General features: G+C 55.5%; 1 protein-coding gene and 1 long non-coding RNA gene across 2 annotated transcripts; one reads left to right on the forward strand and one right to left on the reverse strand.

Annotated features, from left to right (window-relative positions):
* Positions 1–1,472: 1,472 nt before the first annotated feature.
* LOC120638410 lies at positions 1,473–8,557 on the reverse strand. Its single transcript, XR_005660062.1, has 2 exons — positions 8,064–8,557; positions 1,473–1,673 (listed from the first exon to the last, which is right to left on the reverse strand). It is a non-coding gene; the product is annotated as an uncharacterized LOC120638410 (long non-coding RNA).
* A 636-nt stretch (positions 8,558–9,193) lies between these two features.
* ZNF703 (zinc finger protein 703) lies at positions 9,194–12,487 on the forward strand. Its single transcript, XM_029066874.2, has 2 exons — positions 9,194–9,522; positions 10,629–12,487. Exons 1-2 carry the CDS (start codon positions 9,304–9,306, stop codon positions 12,318–12,320), a joined length of 1,911 nt encoding a protein of 636 aa, XP_028922707.1. The 5' UTR covers positions 9,194–9,303; the 3' UTR covers positions 12,321–12,487.

The following is a 12,487-nucleotide window of genomic DNA, read 5'->3' on the forward strand; positions in this document are numbered from 1 at the left end:
AGAGTGAGCAGAGGAAGGTGCTGTCAGAAACATTGATCCAGTCAGAAGCATTGACTGTCCAAATCGGTGACCTCTGAATCTTTGTCCCCACTGATGGTTGTTGAGAATAAGGCTCATGGAAGCAGGGAATTTGGGAAGTTAAGGTAAAGCTTCTCCTAGAGTGTTTTCCTGCAGGGTCTAGGATGGAGATCCAGCCACTCCCTCCCACTTCAGAGCTTTGACATTTATTCCTCTTTTCAGATGTCTCTTTATGGAGATTAGAGAGGATACCCGAGTTTAGGTATCTGAGTTTTAGTCCCACCTCTGCCCTTTTACTCACTGCATGACCCTGAGCAAGTCCCCATTTCTGTCTGTTCCTCAGTCTCCCCCTCTGTAAAAGGAGAAGGTCATGAGTTCTAATCCTGACTCTGTTGTCTGCTGGGTGATCTTGGGCAAGTGACTTCACTTCACTGTGGCTCAGTGACCTCATCTGTCTAATGGGGATTGAGACTGTGAGCCCTATGTGAAACAGGGACTGTGTCCAACTCGATTTGCTTGTATCCACCCCAGCAGCACTTAGTACAGTGCCTGGCACATTGTAAGCACTTAGCAAATATCACAATCATAATAATAATAATAATATTGCTTCTCAGCAGTAAGTTGATGGATGCATGGGATCATTTCTATAAAACCCACTGAGCTCTTTAAAGGCGTGGACCTATGAAAGAAAAATAAGAGCTCAATTTCAGCCTTGTCAAATTTAACCATCCCCAAAATTGTTTTTTTCCAGGTTACCATCCCCACCACCCACCCAGCCCCATCTTTCCCCCTCCCCTCTACCTTCCACCAACCCCGGGGGAGTTTCACCAGGAAGCATAACAAAAGAGGTTAGTGGTCTTTATTGCTCATTCAACCGATCATCATCATTAATGGTATTTATTGAGCACTTATTGTGGGTAGAACACTATACTATGGCTTGAGAGAGGACAATATGACAGAGTTGGTGGACACATTCCCTGCCCACAAGGAGCTTGCAGTCTAAAGGGAGACACAGACATTAATATAAACAAATAAATCTAGTACTTTCCTGGAAACCCTCTCGCACAGGCAAGCCTGGATGTAATTATGTCCCCTTTTTTCTTCCCCTCCTGCTTCTTTTGACCTGAGTTGCCCCATGTTGGTGCTGCAATCCAGAGGAGAGTGGACAGGGGAGAGTGTTTCAGGGCATCCTGTACTGAAACCAGGGAAGTCAGCCAAGGCAGTAATTGCCAGTCACTGAAAGATCCCAAGCACTGAAGAGGAAAACCAAGTTCTCTGGAAGGCAGACTTTTTGGAGCTCTTGCAGCTTGTAAAAAAAATGTAAATAGTTACCCAATGAGAGATTATTTCATGTTGTTGCCACTAGGGCTCGAGTGTTATGCAGAGAGAGGCGATCATTCAGGCAATTTGGCCGTGGCAAGGGCTGGAAACTGCACATTAACCCTCCACGACAAATCTACCCCCTCCAGCTTTTAAGCTGGCTCAGGTTGTGGGTGTTGTTGTTTTTTCCCTAGAGGCCAACTTCATGTAAATAGAAAGGAGAGAGGGAAATCCGTATATACGCTGGCTACCCAAAATGGGCTTTGTTGATTTTTTTTTTTTGTCATTCTTATGCTCTTCTGGACCTCTTTGAGCTCTTCATTTCATACTGTGTCCTACAGGAGAGAGTAAGAAAGAACTGAATTTTACTTAAAGGTCAGAAGGACATAGCGATGCCTAAAAGAACAATTTTTCAACAATCCAGATAAGATGTTTTCTGTTTCCCCTTCGCTCCCCCCTCCGTCCCACCAACACCCCATCTTGTTCTTTCCTGCTCTGATTAACACCCAAAGGAAGCCAAGTGGGAGGCTTATTTGACATCATCCCAGTTTCCCAGTTTCAAGTCAGGTTGCTTTCTATGGAGCCTGTTGCAATTGGCCACTGAGTGTATATGAATCCCAAAGGCCTGGTGGGAAACTGTGAGTCTCAAAAGTGAACCAAAACCTGCTTTTCTAGTGGCTGCCGAGGATGTATCACAAGCCAACTGTCTTCCCCTCTCCCTTAAGCATAAGTGAATTGTCTAATCTTGGGTTCTAATCCATCAGTCAGACATCCAATCAATGGCATTTATTGAATGCTTGCTATGCACAGAGTACTGTGCTAAGCATCTGGGACAATAGAAGAGGGGTGGTAGACATGATCTCTGCTCACAAGGAGCTTACGGACTAGAGGGGAAAAGAGACACTGAAATAAATTACTGATAGGGGAAACATAAGGATATGTACAAAAGTGTTTATGTGGCTGAAGGTGGGGTGAATATCAAAGTGCTTAAGGGGTACAGACCCAAGTGCTTAGGCTGTGGAGAAGGGTGGAGAATAGGGACAGTGAGGGCTTAGTCAAAGAAGGCCTCTTGGATATGATTTTAGTAAAGCTTTGAAGATGGGGAGAGCGGTGGTCTGTCAGAAGGGAAATCCAGGAACTGATTTTCTAGTTTGTAGACTAACCATATTTAAATTGATCTGGAATTCAAAGTGGGACAGAAGGCAGGCCAATAGAATATGGGGGTGGAGAGAAGGGGAAAGAAAAAAAAAATCCAGCAAGAGAAACAGATCCAAGGAGACAAAGAGACAGAGAAAAACAAAGAGAACAGACCACACATTCACCCAGACACATATTCACCCAGACACAACACACATGCCCACTCAAATAGACACACACACACACACACACACACACACACACACACACACACAGATTCCTATTCATGGAAACGCGTATAGCTGAGATGGGTGTTCTCAGTGAGAAGCCGAGCGGTGAACTTGGAAATGGTAAGGAGGGAAGCAAGAGTGAAAGCAGCCCCCCTCCCCGAACCCTGCCCCAGCCTTTACTACCTGCCTGGAATTTCCCTTTATTCCAAGCCCTAGAGTCCACTGTTCTGAGGCTTTCCCACAGTGGGAGCTCCAGGCAGGCAACAGCTGCTATGTGTCTGCTATGTGACCTTGGGCAAGTCACTTCACTTCTTTGTGCCTCAGTTTCCGCATCTGTAAAATAGGGATTTATGACTGTGAGCCCTATGTGAGGGCCTGAGTCCAACCCAATTGTCCTGTATCTACCCCAGTGCTTAGTACAGTGCCTGGCACATAGTAAGTGCTTAACAAATACCACAATTATTATCATTTTTATTATCATTGCCATTATTATTATTATTACCACTGTCACAATGACCTGCACATCTAAAAGAGTGACTTTTTTTGGTCCCAGAGAGGCCATCCTTCAGGAGGCTAAATTTATGACCGGTCCAGAACAGCACCTGCAGCATGAGGCCTCACATAAACTGGGGAAGGCTATTGGTTACAGTAGCTCTTGCTGTGGCTATGGGTATGCGGTGGACTCTGAATCACGAGGCGCCCAAAATTCTGTTCCTCTAAGCCACGGCTCCCTACTGGTTTGTTGTGGTTTTTTTGCATAACGTCCATTTGACCTTGTCCCTTTTGTTGCTTTAATATTTCATTGCTCCCGTTGTTTCTGTCTCCAGTGATATTACTAGTAATAATCATCATCTGGTGCTGCTTTATTGAAGGTTCTAACCTCCATAGCTGTGCAGGTATGCTTTTCCAGGTTCTCGACAAGAGGCAAAAAGAGCATGAGAAGCCGCTTGTCCTAGTGGAAAGAACACGGGTCTGGGAGTCGGAAGACCTGGATTCTAGTCCTGGATCCCCCACTTGCTTGCTCTGTGATCTTGAGCAAGTCCCTTAACTTCTCTGAGCCTCAAGTTTATCATCTGTGAAACAGGGAATAAAAACCTGCTCTTCTGGTCAGTTCCCTGTCTGATAAGGACATGGCACAAGGCACCTTTGTCCAGTATTTAATTTTCAACACCCAGCCAGCCTCTTTCTGCTTCAGCTCCTGCTTCCATGCTTTTAAGTGGCAACCATATTCTCAGAGACCCAGAAAATGGGAAAATGGCAATTTAGACTGTGAGCCCCACATGGGACATGGACTATGTCCATTAGCTTGTATCTACCCCTGCATTTAGTACAGTGCCTGGCATATAGTAAGCGCTTAACAAAGACCATTAAAACACACATACACCACACACACACACACAGAGACAGTCTCTCAGCTCCCAAATGACTTGTTTAGAATTTGGTATGAAATACCACCATATTTTGAAACCACTTGCTTTGCTGATGGAAAATCACATGGCTTAGTGGACAGAGCATGGGGCTGGGAGTCAGAAGGACCTGGGTTCTAATCCCAGGAGTGCCACTTTTCTGCTGTGTGACTTTGGGCAAGTGGCTTAATTTCTCTATGCCTCAGTTACCTCATCTGTAAAATGGGGGTTAAGATTGTGAGCCCCAAGTGGGACAGGGACTGTGTCCAAACTCATTAGCTTGTATCTACCCCAGCTCTTAGTAGAGTGTCTGGCACAGAGTAAGTGCTTAACAAATTCCATAATAATAAAGTCACCTGGATTATGCATTAGGGCATCCTAGCTAGGTGAGTTCTGCAGGTGAGAACATTTTCCAGAACTTTCCTGGATGGCGACACAATCTATTATAGAGAGGTAGTGCTTGATTGCCATATTTGTCATCGTGTCAGGAACCAGAAAACAACAAATTACATTTAAGTCTCTGAGAAAATATACCCCACAAAATGATAATTACTATACCCCCACATTTTCAGGAAACTAGTAAATATGAATCCTGGGGTATGCCTGGATTAAGCCCAAAGATATCCTTTAGTGTTTCTTTGCATTCTTATTCACAAATTAAAACACCAGTGAAGCCACCCGCCCCCATCCTCTTCATTAATGTTAGACCACCACTTTCCCCACCTTTGAAGCCTTACTAAAAAATCACAATCTCCTCAACAAGAGGCCTCTCCCAGCTTGCTCTCACTTCTGCATCATCAATGCACTTCAATCTCGGAACTTTGGACTCTTGATATTCACCCCACCCCCAGCCCCACAGCACTAATGTACCTCTCTTTAAATTATATATTATAAATTACTTATTTATTCATTCTAACATCTGTCTCCCCCTCTAGACTATCAGTTTGTTATGGACAGGGAAAGAATCTTGCTAATTCTGTTGTAGTGTACTCTCCCAAGGGCTTAGTACAGAGCTTTGCATATAGTAAACACTCAGTAAATACAAGTGATTGATTGATTGATTGATTCACTGACCAAACCCTTATTTCCACTGTTCCGTCTCCTTTCTGCATCTCCTAGGCATGTGATATTCACCCCACCCTCAGCCCCGCAGTACTTATGAACATATCTGTAATTTATTTTAATGTCCATCTCTCCCCTCTAGCCTGTAGGCTCCTTAAGGGCAGGAGTGGTATCTACCAACTCTGTTGTACACTCCCAAGCACTCTGTACACAGTAAGCACTCGATACTTATCACTGATTGATTGATTCTCCTCGTAGCCGTCGTTCCCACACCCCCCGCCCCTGACTTTGATTCTTCAAGAAGCAGATACTTTGGAAAGAACATGGGCCTGGGAGACAGAGAAACTGGGTTCTCAGCCTGGCTCCACAGCTTGCCTGCTGTGAGACCTAAGGCAAGTCCCTCAACTTCTCTGTGCCTCAGCTATCCCATCTGTAAAATGGAGATCAAATAATAATAATAATGATGGTATTTGTTAGGCGCTTATTATGTGTCAGGGACTATTATAAGCGCTGGGGTAGATACAAGCTAATCAGGTTGGACACAGTCCCTGTCCCACATGGGGCTCACAGTCTTAATCAGCATTTTACAGATGAGGGAACTGAGGCACAGAGAAGTGAAGTCACTTGCCCAAGGTCACACAGCAGACAAGTGGTGGAGCTGGGATTAGAACCCATGCATGACCTTCTGACTCCCAGGCCCAAGCTCTGTTCACTGCGCCCCACTGCTTCTCAAGCTGTGAGACCCATGTGGGGCGTGGACTGTGTCCAACCTGATTATCTTGTATCTACCCCAGAGCTTAGTACAGTGCCCGGCACCTTATAAGTGTTTAATAAATACCATAAATATATATATGGGACAGGGACTCTATCTGATCTGATCATATTGGCACAGAGCATTTGGCAGATGACAAGTACTTAACAAATGCCACAGTTATAATTATTATAAGAGGTCCAGTGTTTAAGTTCCCAAATAACATATCAGTTCTACAGAAACAAGAAACTGACAGTTCCTGCTTTTGTTCCTGATGCTTCTGGGTCACCTCCCTCAGGTAGTTTGATAAAAAGAGGGGAACAATCCCTGTCTTGGCCTGAAAAGTATCACTGAAAATGGAGTGTCATCCTCATGGTCTCTTTGGCAATGTAGCCTGATGGAAAGAGCACAGGTCTGGGAGTCAGAAGTGCTGGGTTCTAATCCCAGCTTTGCCACTTGGCCTACTGGGTGACCTGGGACAAATCATTTAATTTCTCTGTGCCTCCGTTCCATCTGCAAAATGAGGACTCAATGCCTGTTCTTCCTCCTATTAAGACTGTGAGACCTATATGTGTGGCCTCTGGTTACCGTACATTTATTCCCAGCGCTTAGGACAGTGCTTGGCACCTAGCAAATGCCACTATTACCTTGTTCTTACCGTACTCATTATTACAAACAGCTTATTAAAACTATGCCAGCATGAAGTCTCTTCCCTGAATCTCCGCTAGAGCTCTCGGGTTTTTTCATTTCTTCTCTCCCTTCTTCGCTCCCTCTCCTCACTTCCTCCTCTCCCGCTTTCGTCCCTACTTTTTGTCTGTCTTTCCTTCTCTTGCTCCCTCCTCATTCGACAACCCTAACCACCTACTGTGTTGGGCGAGCACGGGAACATATAACAGAAGTAAAAGACTGGAACGTGTAAGAGAAGAGAGGAGACAAACAGAAAATCATTCCTCACCTCAGGACCTTAGAGGGATTTTTTTTTCCTCTCTTTCCCAGCTGAGCTGGTTGCAATATTCAAGGAGAGGCCTTTAATCTTTTACTGCCTTCAAAGTCTACCCTGACCCCAGCTCCTCCTCCTCCAGGGCTCCCACAAAAGCCAGCTCTTTGAGATCCAGCCCTTGTTCTCTTCTGGGTGCTCTTGTTTGGGCAGGAGAAATTTCCCAAAGGCAGCAAGCAGGGCCGGCCCATCTCATACCTTGAGCGGGCTTTAGGGGATGATTATAGTGGCGTTTTCAATAGGCAAAGGGAACCTGTGTATATGCTACCGTGTAGGGTTTTCCTAATATAATGCATGACTGTAATTATTCTTCTCGTCGCTATTATTACTCTTAGCATTATTAATTTCCCTAAGCTTGAAGAATTCCTTTGCAATCCCTCCCCCCCAAAATCACCACCACCCCCAACCACCCCCACCCTCGCCTTTTCTCTCTTAGTGTCTCAGGTTGAATCGATGCGGCGGTCAAGCCCCGGCGGGCTTGGAAGGGGCGTGTGGAGTGAGGAAAGTCCTTACAATTCAGCCGAAGTGACAGGCCTGACAAACGGAGTGATTGATGGTGGTTGGGAAAGTGGTACTTGAGCCGAGAGGCTTGTGACGGGGCCGGGCCTGAGCCGAGAGGCCAGGGACGGACGGGGGCGGGCCACCACTCGCCGTGGGGCGAGCCCAGCGAAGCTGGTTTTCCCAGAGTCCAGAGATTCGGAGGGTGCACACTGCCTTGGGCAAGCCACTTCATTTCTCTGTGCCTCAGTTCCCTCATCTATAAAATGGGGATTAAGACTGTGACCCCCACATGGGACAACCTGATTACCTTGTATCTATCCCAACGCCTAGAACAGTGCATGGCAGATAGTGAGCGCTTAACCAATACCATCCTCCTCATTATTATTATTATTACTATTATTATTATTATCATGGGTGCCGTGGAAACTTCATAATGGCAACACTGTTGCAACATTAAACATCGTCCCAGACTCTTTTCCTTTCCCCCACCTCCCTCTTTGAGCGGGCTATCCAGCCTCCAAAAATCCGAGGCGGTGTGGGGGGAACAACTTAATGGGGATCCTGTAGGATAACTTGTGGATCGGAATGCCTCTTCCCCCACCCCCTCGCCTGCTTTTATATGGGCCTTAATTGGGGTCTACCTGCGAGTGTCGTGTATCTTTGTGGAGTTTCTGGTGGCTGGGTATACGTCCCTGTCGGCGTTGGAGAAGGTAAAAAGGACAGAGCCTGTGCCTCTGTAGTTTTGACGGTGCCTCAGTGGACATGTTAGGGGTGTTGTTTGAGGGTGGTGAGGGCTCCGGAGATGTCCGGCGGTCCGGGGGCCGCCTTCCTCGGCCCCTTGGCCGGGCTCGGCCGGTCCTTCTTTGAGTCCCCAAACAGCCTCCTGCAGGCGCCGCTTGGAAGGTGGGGATTTTCGGCCTCCACCGCGGAGGAGATGAAAGGGAACACGAAGCAGTTCAAACATCCTGGGTTGTAAATCAGCTCTTAGGGGCAGGGGAGCCGGCGGCCGGGAGCTGGACAGTGGGAGAGCCCGGGACGGAACCGTTTCGGAAAGACCGGGGGGAGAAGGGGTGGGGGACCAAAGAGGCGTCCATCACTGGATCCTCTCGCCTCCGGGCTCCTGGCCGGGCACACAGGGGCCAACTGGACCCCCTGCTCCGCCCAGGCCCTCCTCCTCCTCCTCCTCTTCCTCCCGCTCGAGTGGTCAGCCAGGGCGGGCCGAGGGAGAGGGCGGGCCTCACCCTGAGCGGGGCGGCAGGACAGAAGGGTCGGAGGGGTGCAGGTGGCCTCCCATCCCATCCCGACCCGCCCCCCGGCCAGAGAGCCTCTGAACCCCGTCTTTCCCGGCCCGGAGCCCCCTTGGAGGTTGGGCAGGACTGGCCAGGACCGGGCCGGGGGTGGGGGGGTCCCTCGGTTGGGGGCCGCCCCTCGGGGACGGGGAAGGGGAGGGTGGGCTCATCCCGGGCGTCGTGTTGGGGCGGTGTGGAGGCTCCTTTAAGGACGCCCCCCTCCCGGTCGGGCAGGCCCGGCCCCCTCCCCACCCCTCGGGGCTCGGCTGTCCCCGCCCCGGCTCCCGGGCCCGGCTCCCATTGGGCGGGCGCCGCTAGCCCTTTGAAGTGTGGCTGCCCATCGGGGCTATTTGACGTGTGGATCGGGGAAGGGGAAGGTTTTTGCGTTCCTCGCCGGGCCAGCGGCGGCGGCGGCGAAGGAAGAGGCGGAGGAGGAGGAGGAGGAGGAGGAGGAGGAGGAGGGGCAGGGGCTGCTGCTTCCTCCCGGCCCGGCCCGGCCCGGCCCGGCGCTGCGGATCCAGCTCGCCCGCCCGGCCCGGGAGCTCGCCTCCCCGGTGGCCGCCCACCCCTCTCCCGCCGTCGCCCCCTCCAAATGAGCGATTCGCCCCCTGGATCTAACCCAAGGACCCCGGAAAGCGTCGGCGGCGGGCAGCGTCCGGCGGCGGTGACCCTCTTGGCTCCGGCCGACCCCCTGCGCCAGGCGAACCGGCTGCCCATCAGGGTCCTGAAGATGCTGAGCGCCCACGCCGGACACCTCCTGCACCCCGAATACCTGCAGCCGCTCTCCTCCACGCCCGTCAGCCCCATCGAGGTCAGTCCCCGCCGGACATCCCTCCCCCCCAGCCCCAGTCGGCCGGACCCCCCTCCCCACCGCCCCCTTCTTCTCTCCTCCTACGGCCCCGGACCCGGGAGCTTTCCCCCGTCGGACCCCCTGGTTCCCGATGCACGGTCAGCATCCTTATTATTGTTAGGACATTTGCTGTGCCAGGCACTGTGCTGAGCGCTGGGACGGGCCCGAGCAAATGGGGTGAGAGGCGGCCCCCTGGGTCCCGGGACGGCCCGCCACCCTCCTCTCCCCCGGGGTCGAGCACTGTTTTCCCCGGAGTCGAGGACTCTTCTTTTTCCCACCCCACCCTCCGAGGCCGCCCTCCTCCTCCGAGGGGTCAGCCAGGTGCTCGGGACATCCCCCCACCCGCCGCCCATAGCCCCCCAAAGGGGGGCTGCGCGGGGCCGCTGCGGGGAAAGGGAGCGGTGCGGCGGGCGCCAGATCGGGAGGCCGAGTTGCGGCGGGTCCCGGGGACGGGGACGGGGGAGCGGGAGAGATGGAGGTGGACCAAGTCCGGTCCTTGACCCTCTCTGTCTCCGCCGCCCCGGAGGCTCCCTCCTCCGAGGAGAGGTGCGGCCCGACCCCTCCGTTTTAGGGGTGGCGGGACCCCCCAAAAGTCGGAGGCCGCAGACCGTCCGTCCATCTTCCAGCCGTCCATTCATTTATATTTATTGAGCGCTATGTGCAGGGCACCGGACTAAGCGCTCGGAATGGGCAAGTGGGCGACAGAGAGAGGCAAAACGGGTGTCCCTCGTCCCTCCTTCCGCAAGGACGGACATCCATCCCGTCCCCTCTGAGACCTCCCCAGGCTGCCCGGGAGGTGGGGACGGACTTGGGGACCGTCCCCCTTCCCCCGGGCCGGTCCTGTCCCGTCCCCCTCGCCCCGGGCCGGTCCTGTCCCGTCCCCCTTCCCCCGGGCCGGTCCTGTCCCGTCCCCCTCGCCCCGGGCCGGTCCTGTCCCGTCCCCCTCGCCCCGGGCCGGTCCTGTCCCGTCCCCCCCCCCCCCCCCCCGCCGGGCCGGTCCTGTCCCGTCCCCCTCCCCCCGGGCCGGGTCCCAACCCCGGCCCCGGGGCCGCTGTCCTCTCCCGCAGCTGGACGCCAAGAAGAGCCCGCTGGCGCTGCTGGCCCAGACCTGCTCGCAGATCGGCAAGCCGGACCCGCCGCCCTCGTCCAAGCTCGGCGCGGCGGCCAACGGACTGTCCGGCGACAAGGACCCGGCCCGCCCGGCCCCGGCCGCGGCCCCGACCCCCTCGGCCTCGGCCGCCCTCAAGCAGCTCGGCGGAGACTCTCCGGCCGAGGACAAGTCCAGCTTCAAGCCCTACTCCAAGGGTCCCGGCGGCGGCGGCGGCGGCGACCCCCGGAAGGACGGCGGGCCCGGCGGCCCGGCCTCGTCCGCCTCGGCCCCGGCGGGGTCCCCGGGGGACAAGGCGGGGTTCCGGGTGCCCGGGGCGGCCTGCCCTCCCTTCCCCGCGTCCTCGTCGTCGTCGTCCGCCTCGTCGTCGTCGTCCACCTCGTCGTCTTCGTGCTCCCCCGGCGGCTCCCGGGGCGGCTCCCCGCACCACCCGGACTGCAGGACCGGCGGCGCCGAGCCGGACAAGAGGGAGGCGGAGGCCCGGGCCGGGTCGGAGTCGGGCCCCGGTGGCCGCGGAGCGGAGCCCGGCCCTCCCGGAGGAGGAGGAGGAGGAGGAGGAGGGTCCGGAGGAGCGGGGTCCGGAGGAGGAGGGGAGGCCGGTCCCGGGGCGGCCTCGGGCCGCAAGTCGGCCCCGCCGTCGTCGCTGGTGGGTCCCGGCCACGTGGCGCCGGTGTCGCCCTACAAGGCCGGCGGCCACTCGGTCTTCCCCCTGCCGCCCTCGGGCATCGGCTACCACGGCTCCATCGTCGGGGCCTACGCCGGCTACCCGTCCCAGTTCGTGCCGGGCCTGGACCCCGGCAAGCCGGGCCTGGTGGGCGGCCAGCTGGCCGGGGGGCTGGGCCTGCCGCCGCCGCCTCCGCCGCCGCCTCCGCCGCCGCCGCCGCCGGGCAAACCGCCCAGCTCCAGCCCGCTGACCGGCGCCTCGCCGCCCTCCTTCCTGCAGGGATTATGCCGGGACCCCTACTGCCTGGGCGGCTACCACGGCGCCTCGCCCCTGGGCGGCTCGGCCTGCTCCACCTGCAGCGGCCACGACCCCGGCGGGCCGGGCCTGAAGGCCGGGGCCTACCCGCTGGTCTACCCGGCGGCGGCCCACCCTCTGCAGCCGGCCGCCGCCGGGCTGTCTTCGTCGGGCGCGGCCGCCCACCCGCTCTACAGCTACGGCTTCGTGCTGCAGAACGAGCCGCTGCCGCACAGCTGCAACTGGGTGGCGGCCGGCGGGCCCTGCGACAAGCGCTTCGCCACCTCGGAGGAGCTGCTCGGACACCTACGGACCCACACGGCCCTGCCCGGCGCCGAGAAGCTGCTGGCCGCCTACCCGTCCGGGGCGGGACTGGGCACCGCCGCCGCCGCCGCCGCCGCCGCCGCTTCGTGCCATCTGCACCTGCCCTCGCCCGCCGCCGCCGCCGCCGCTGCCGCCGCCGCCGCCGCCGCCGCCGCCGCCGCCAGTGTCCCCCCCGGCAGCCCGGGCAGCCTGTCCTTGCGGAGTCCACACACTTTGGGCCTGGGCCGCTACCACCCCTACGGCAAGACCCACTTACCCGCGGCCGGGGGCCTGGCCGTGCCCTCCCTCCCCACAGCCGGACCCTACTACTCGCCATACGCGCTCTACGGACAGAGACTCGCCTCGGCCTCGGCCCTCGGATACCAGTAACTACCACCTCCTCCTGCCCCGAGCCTCCCCCCACACCCACCCTCCTCCTCCTCCTCCTCCTCCTCCTCCTCCTCCTCTGCCGCCGATCCTCCCATCCTCGCCCTCCTGGACTGTGTATTTATTTACTCTAACGGTAGCTTCTAAGCTGGGAATATAAGTGCATTAAC

This window comes from Ornithorhynchus anatinus, chromosome 5 (genome assembly GCF_004115215.2).
Source record: "Ornithorhynchus anatinus isolate Pmale09 chromosome 5, mOrnAna1.pri.v4, whole genome shotgun sequence".
Classification (NCBI taxonomy): Eukaryota; Metazoa; Chordata; class Mammalia; order Monotremata; family Ornithorhynchidae; genus Ornithorhynchus; species Ornithorhynchus anatinus.

Bases quoted from the DNA above. Each gene is read 5' to 3' on its own strand.
- ZNF703 (XM_029066874.2), top strand. From the start codon at position 9,304: ATGAGCGATTCGCCCCCTGGATCTAACCCAAGGACCCCGGAAAGCGTC. The intron at 9,523-10,628 runs GTCAGTCCCCGC...CCTCTCCCGCAG, and splicing joins CGCCCGTCAGCCCCATCGAG to CTGGACGCCAAGAAGAGCCC.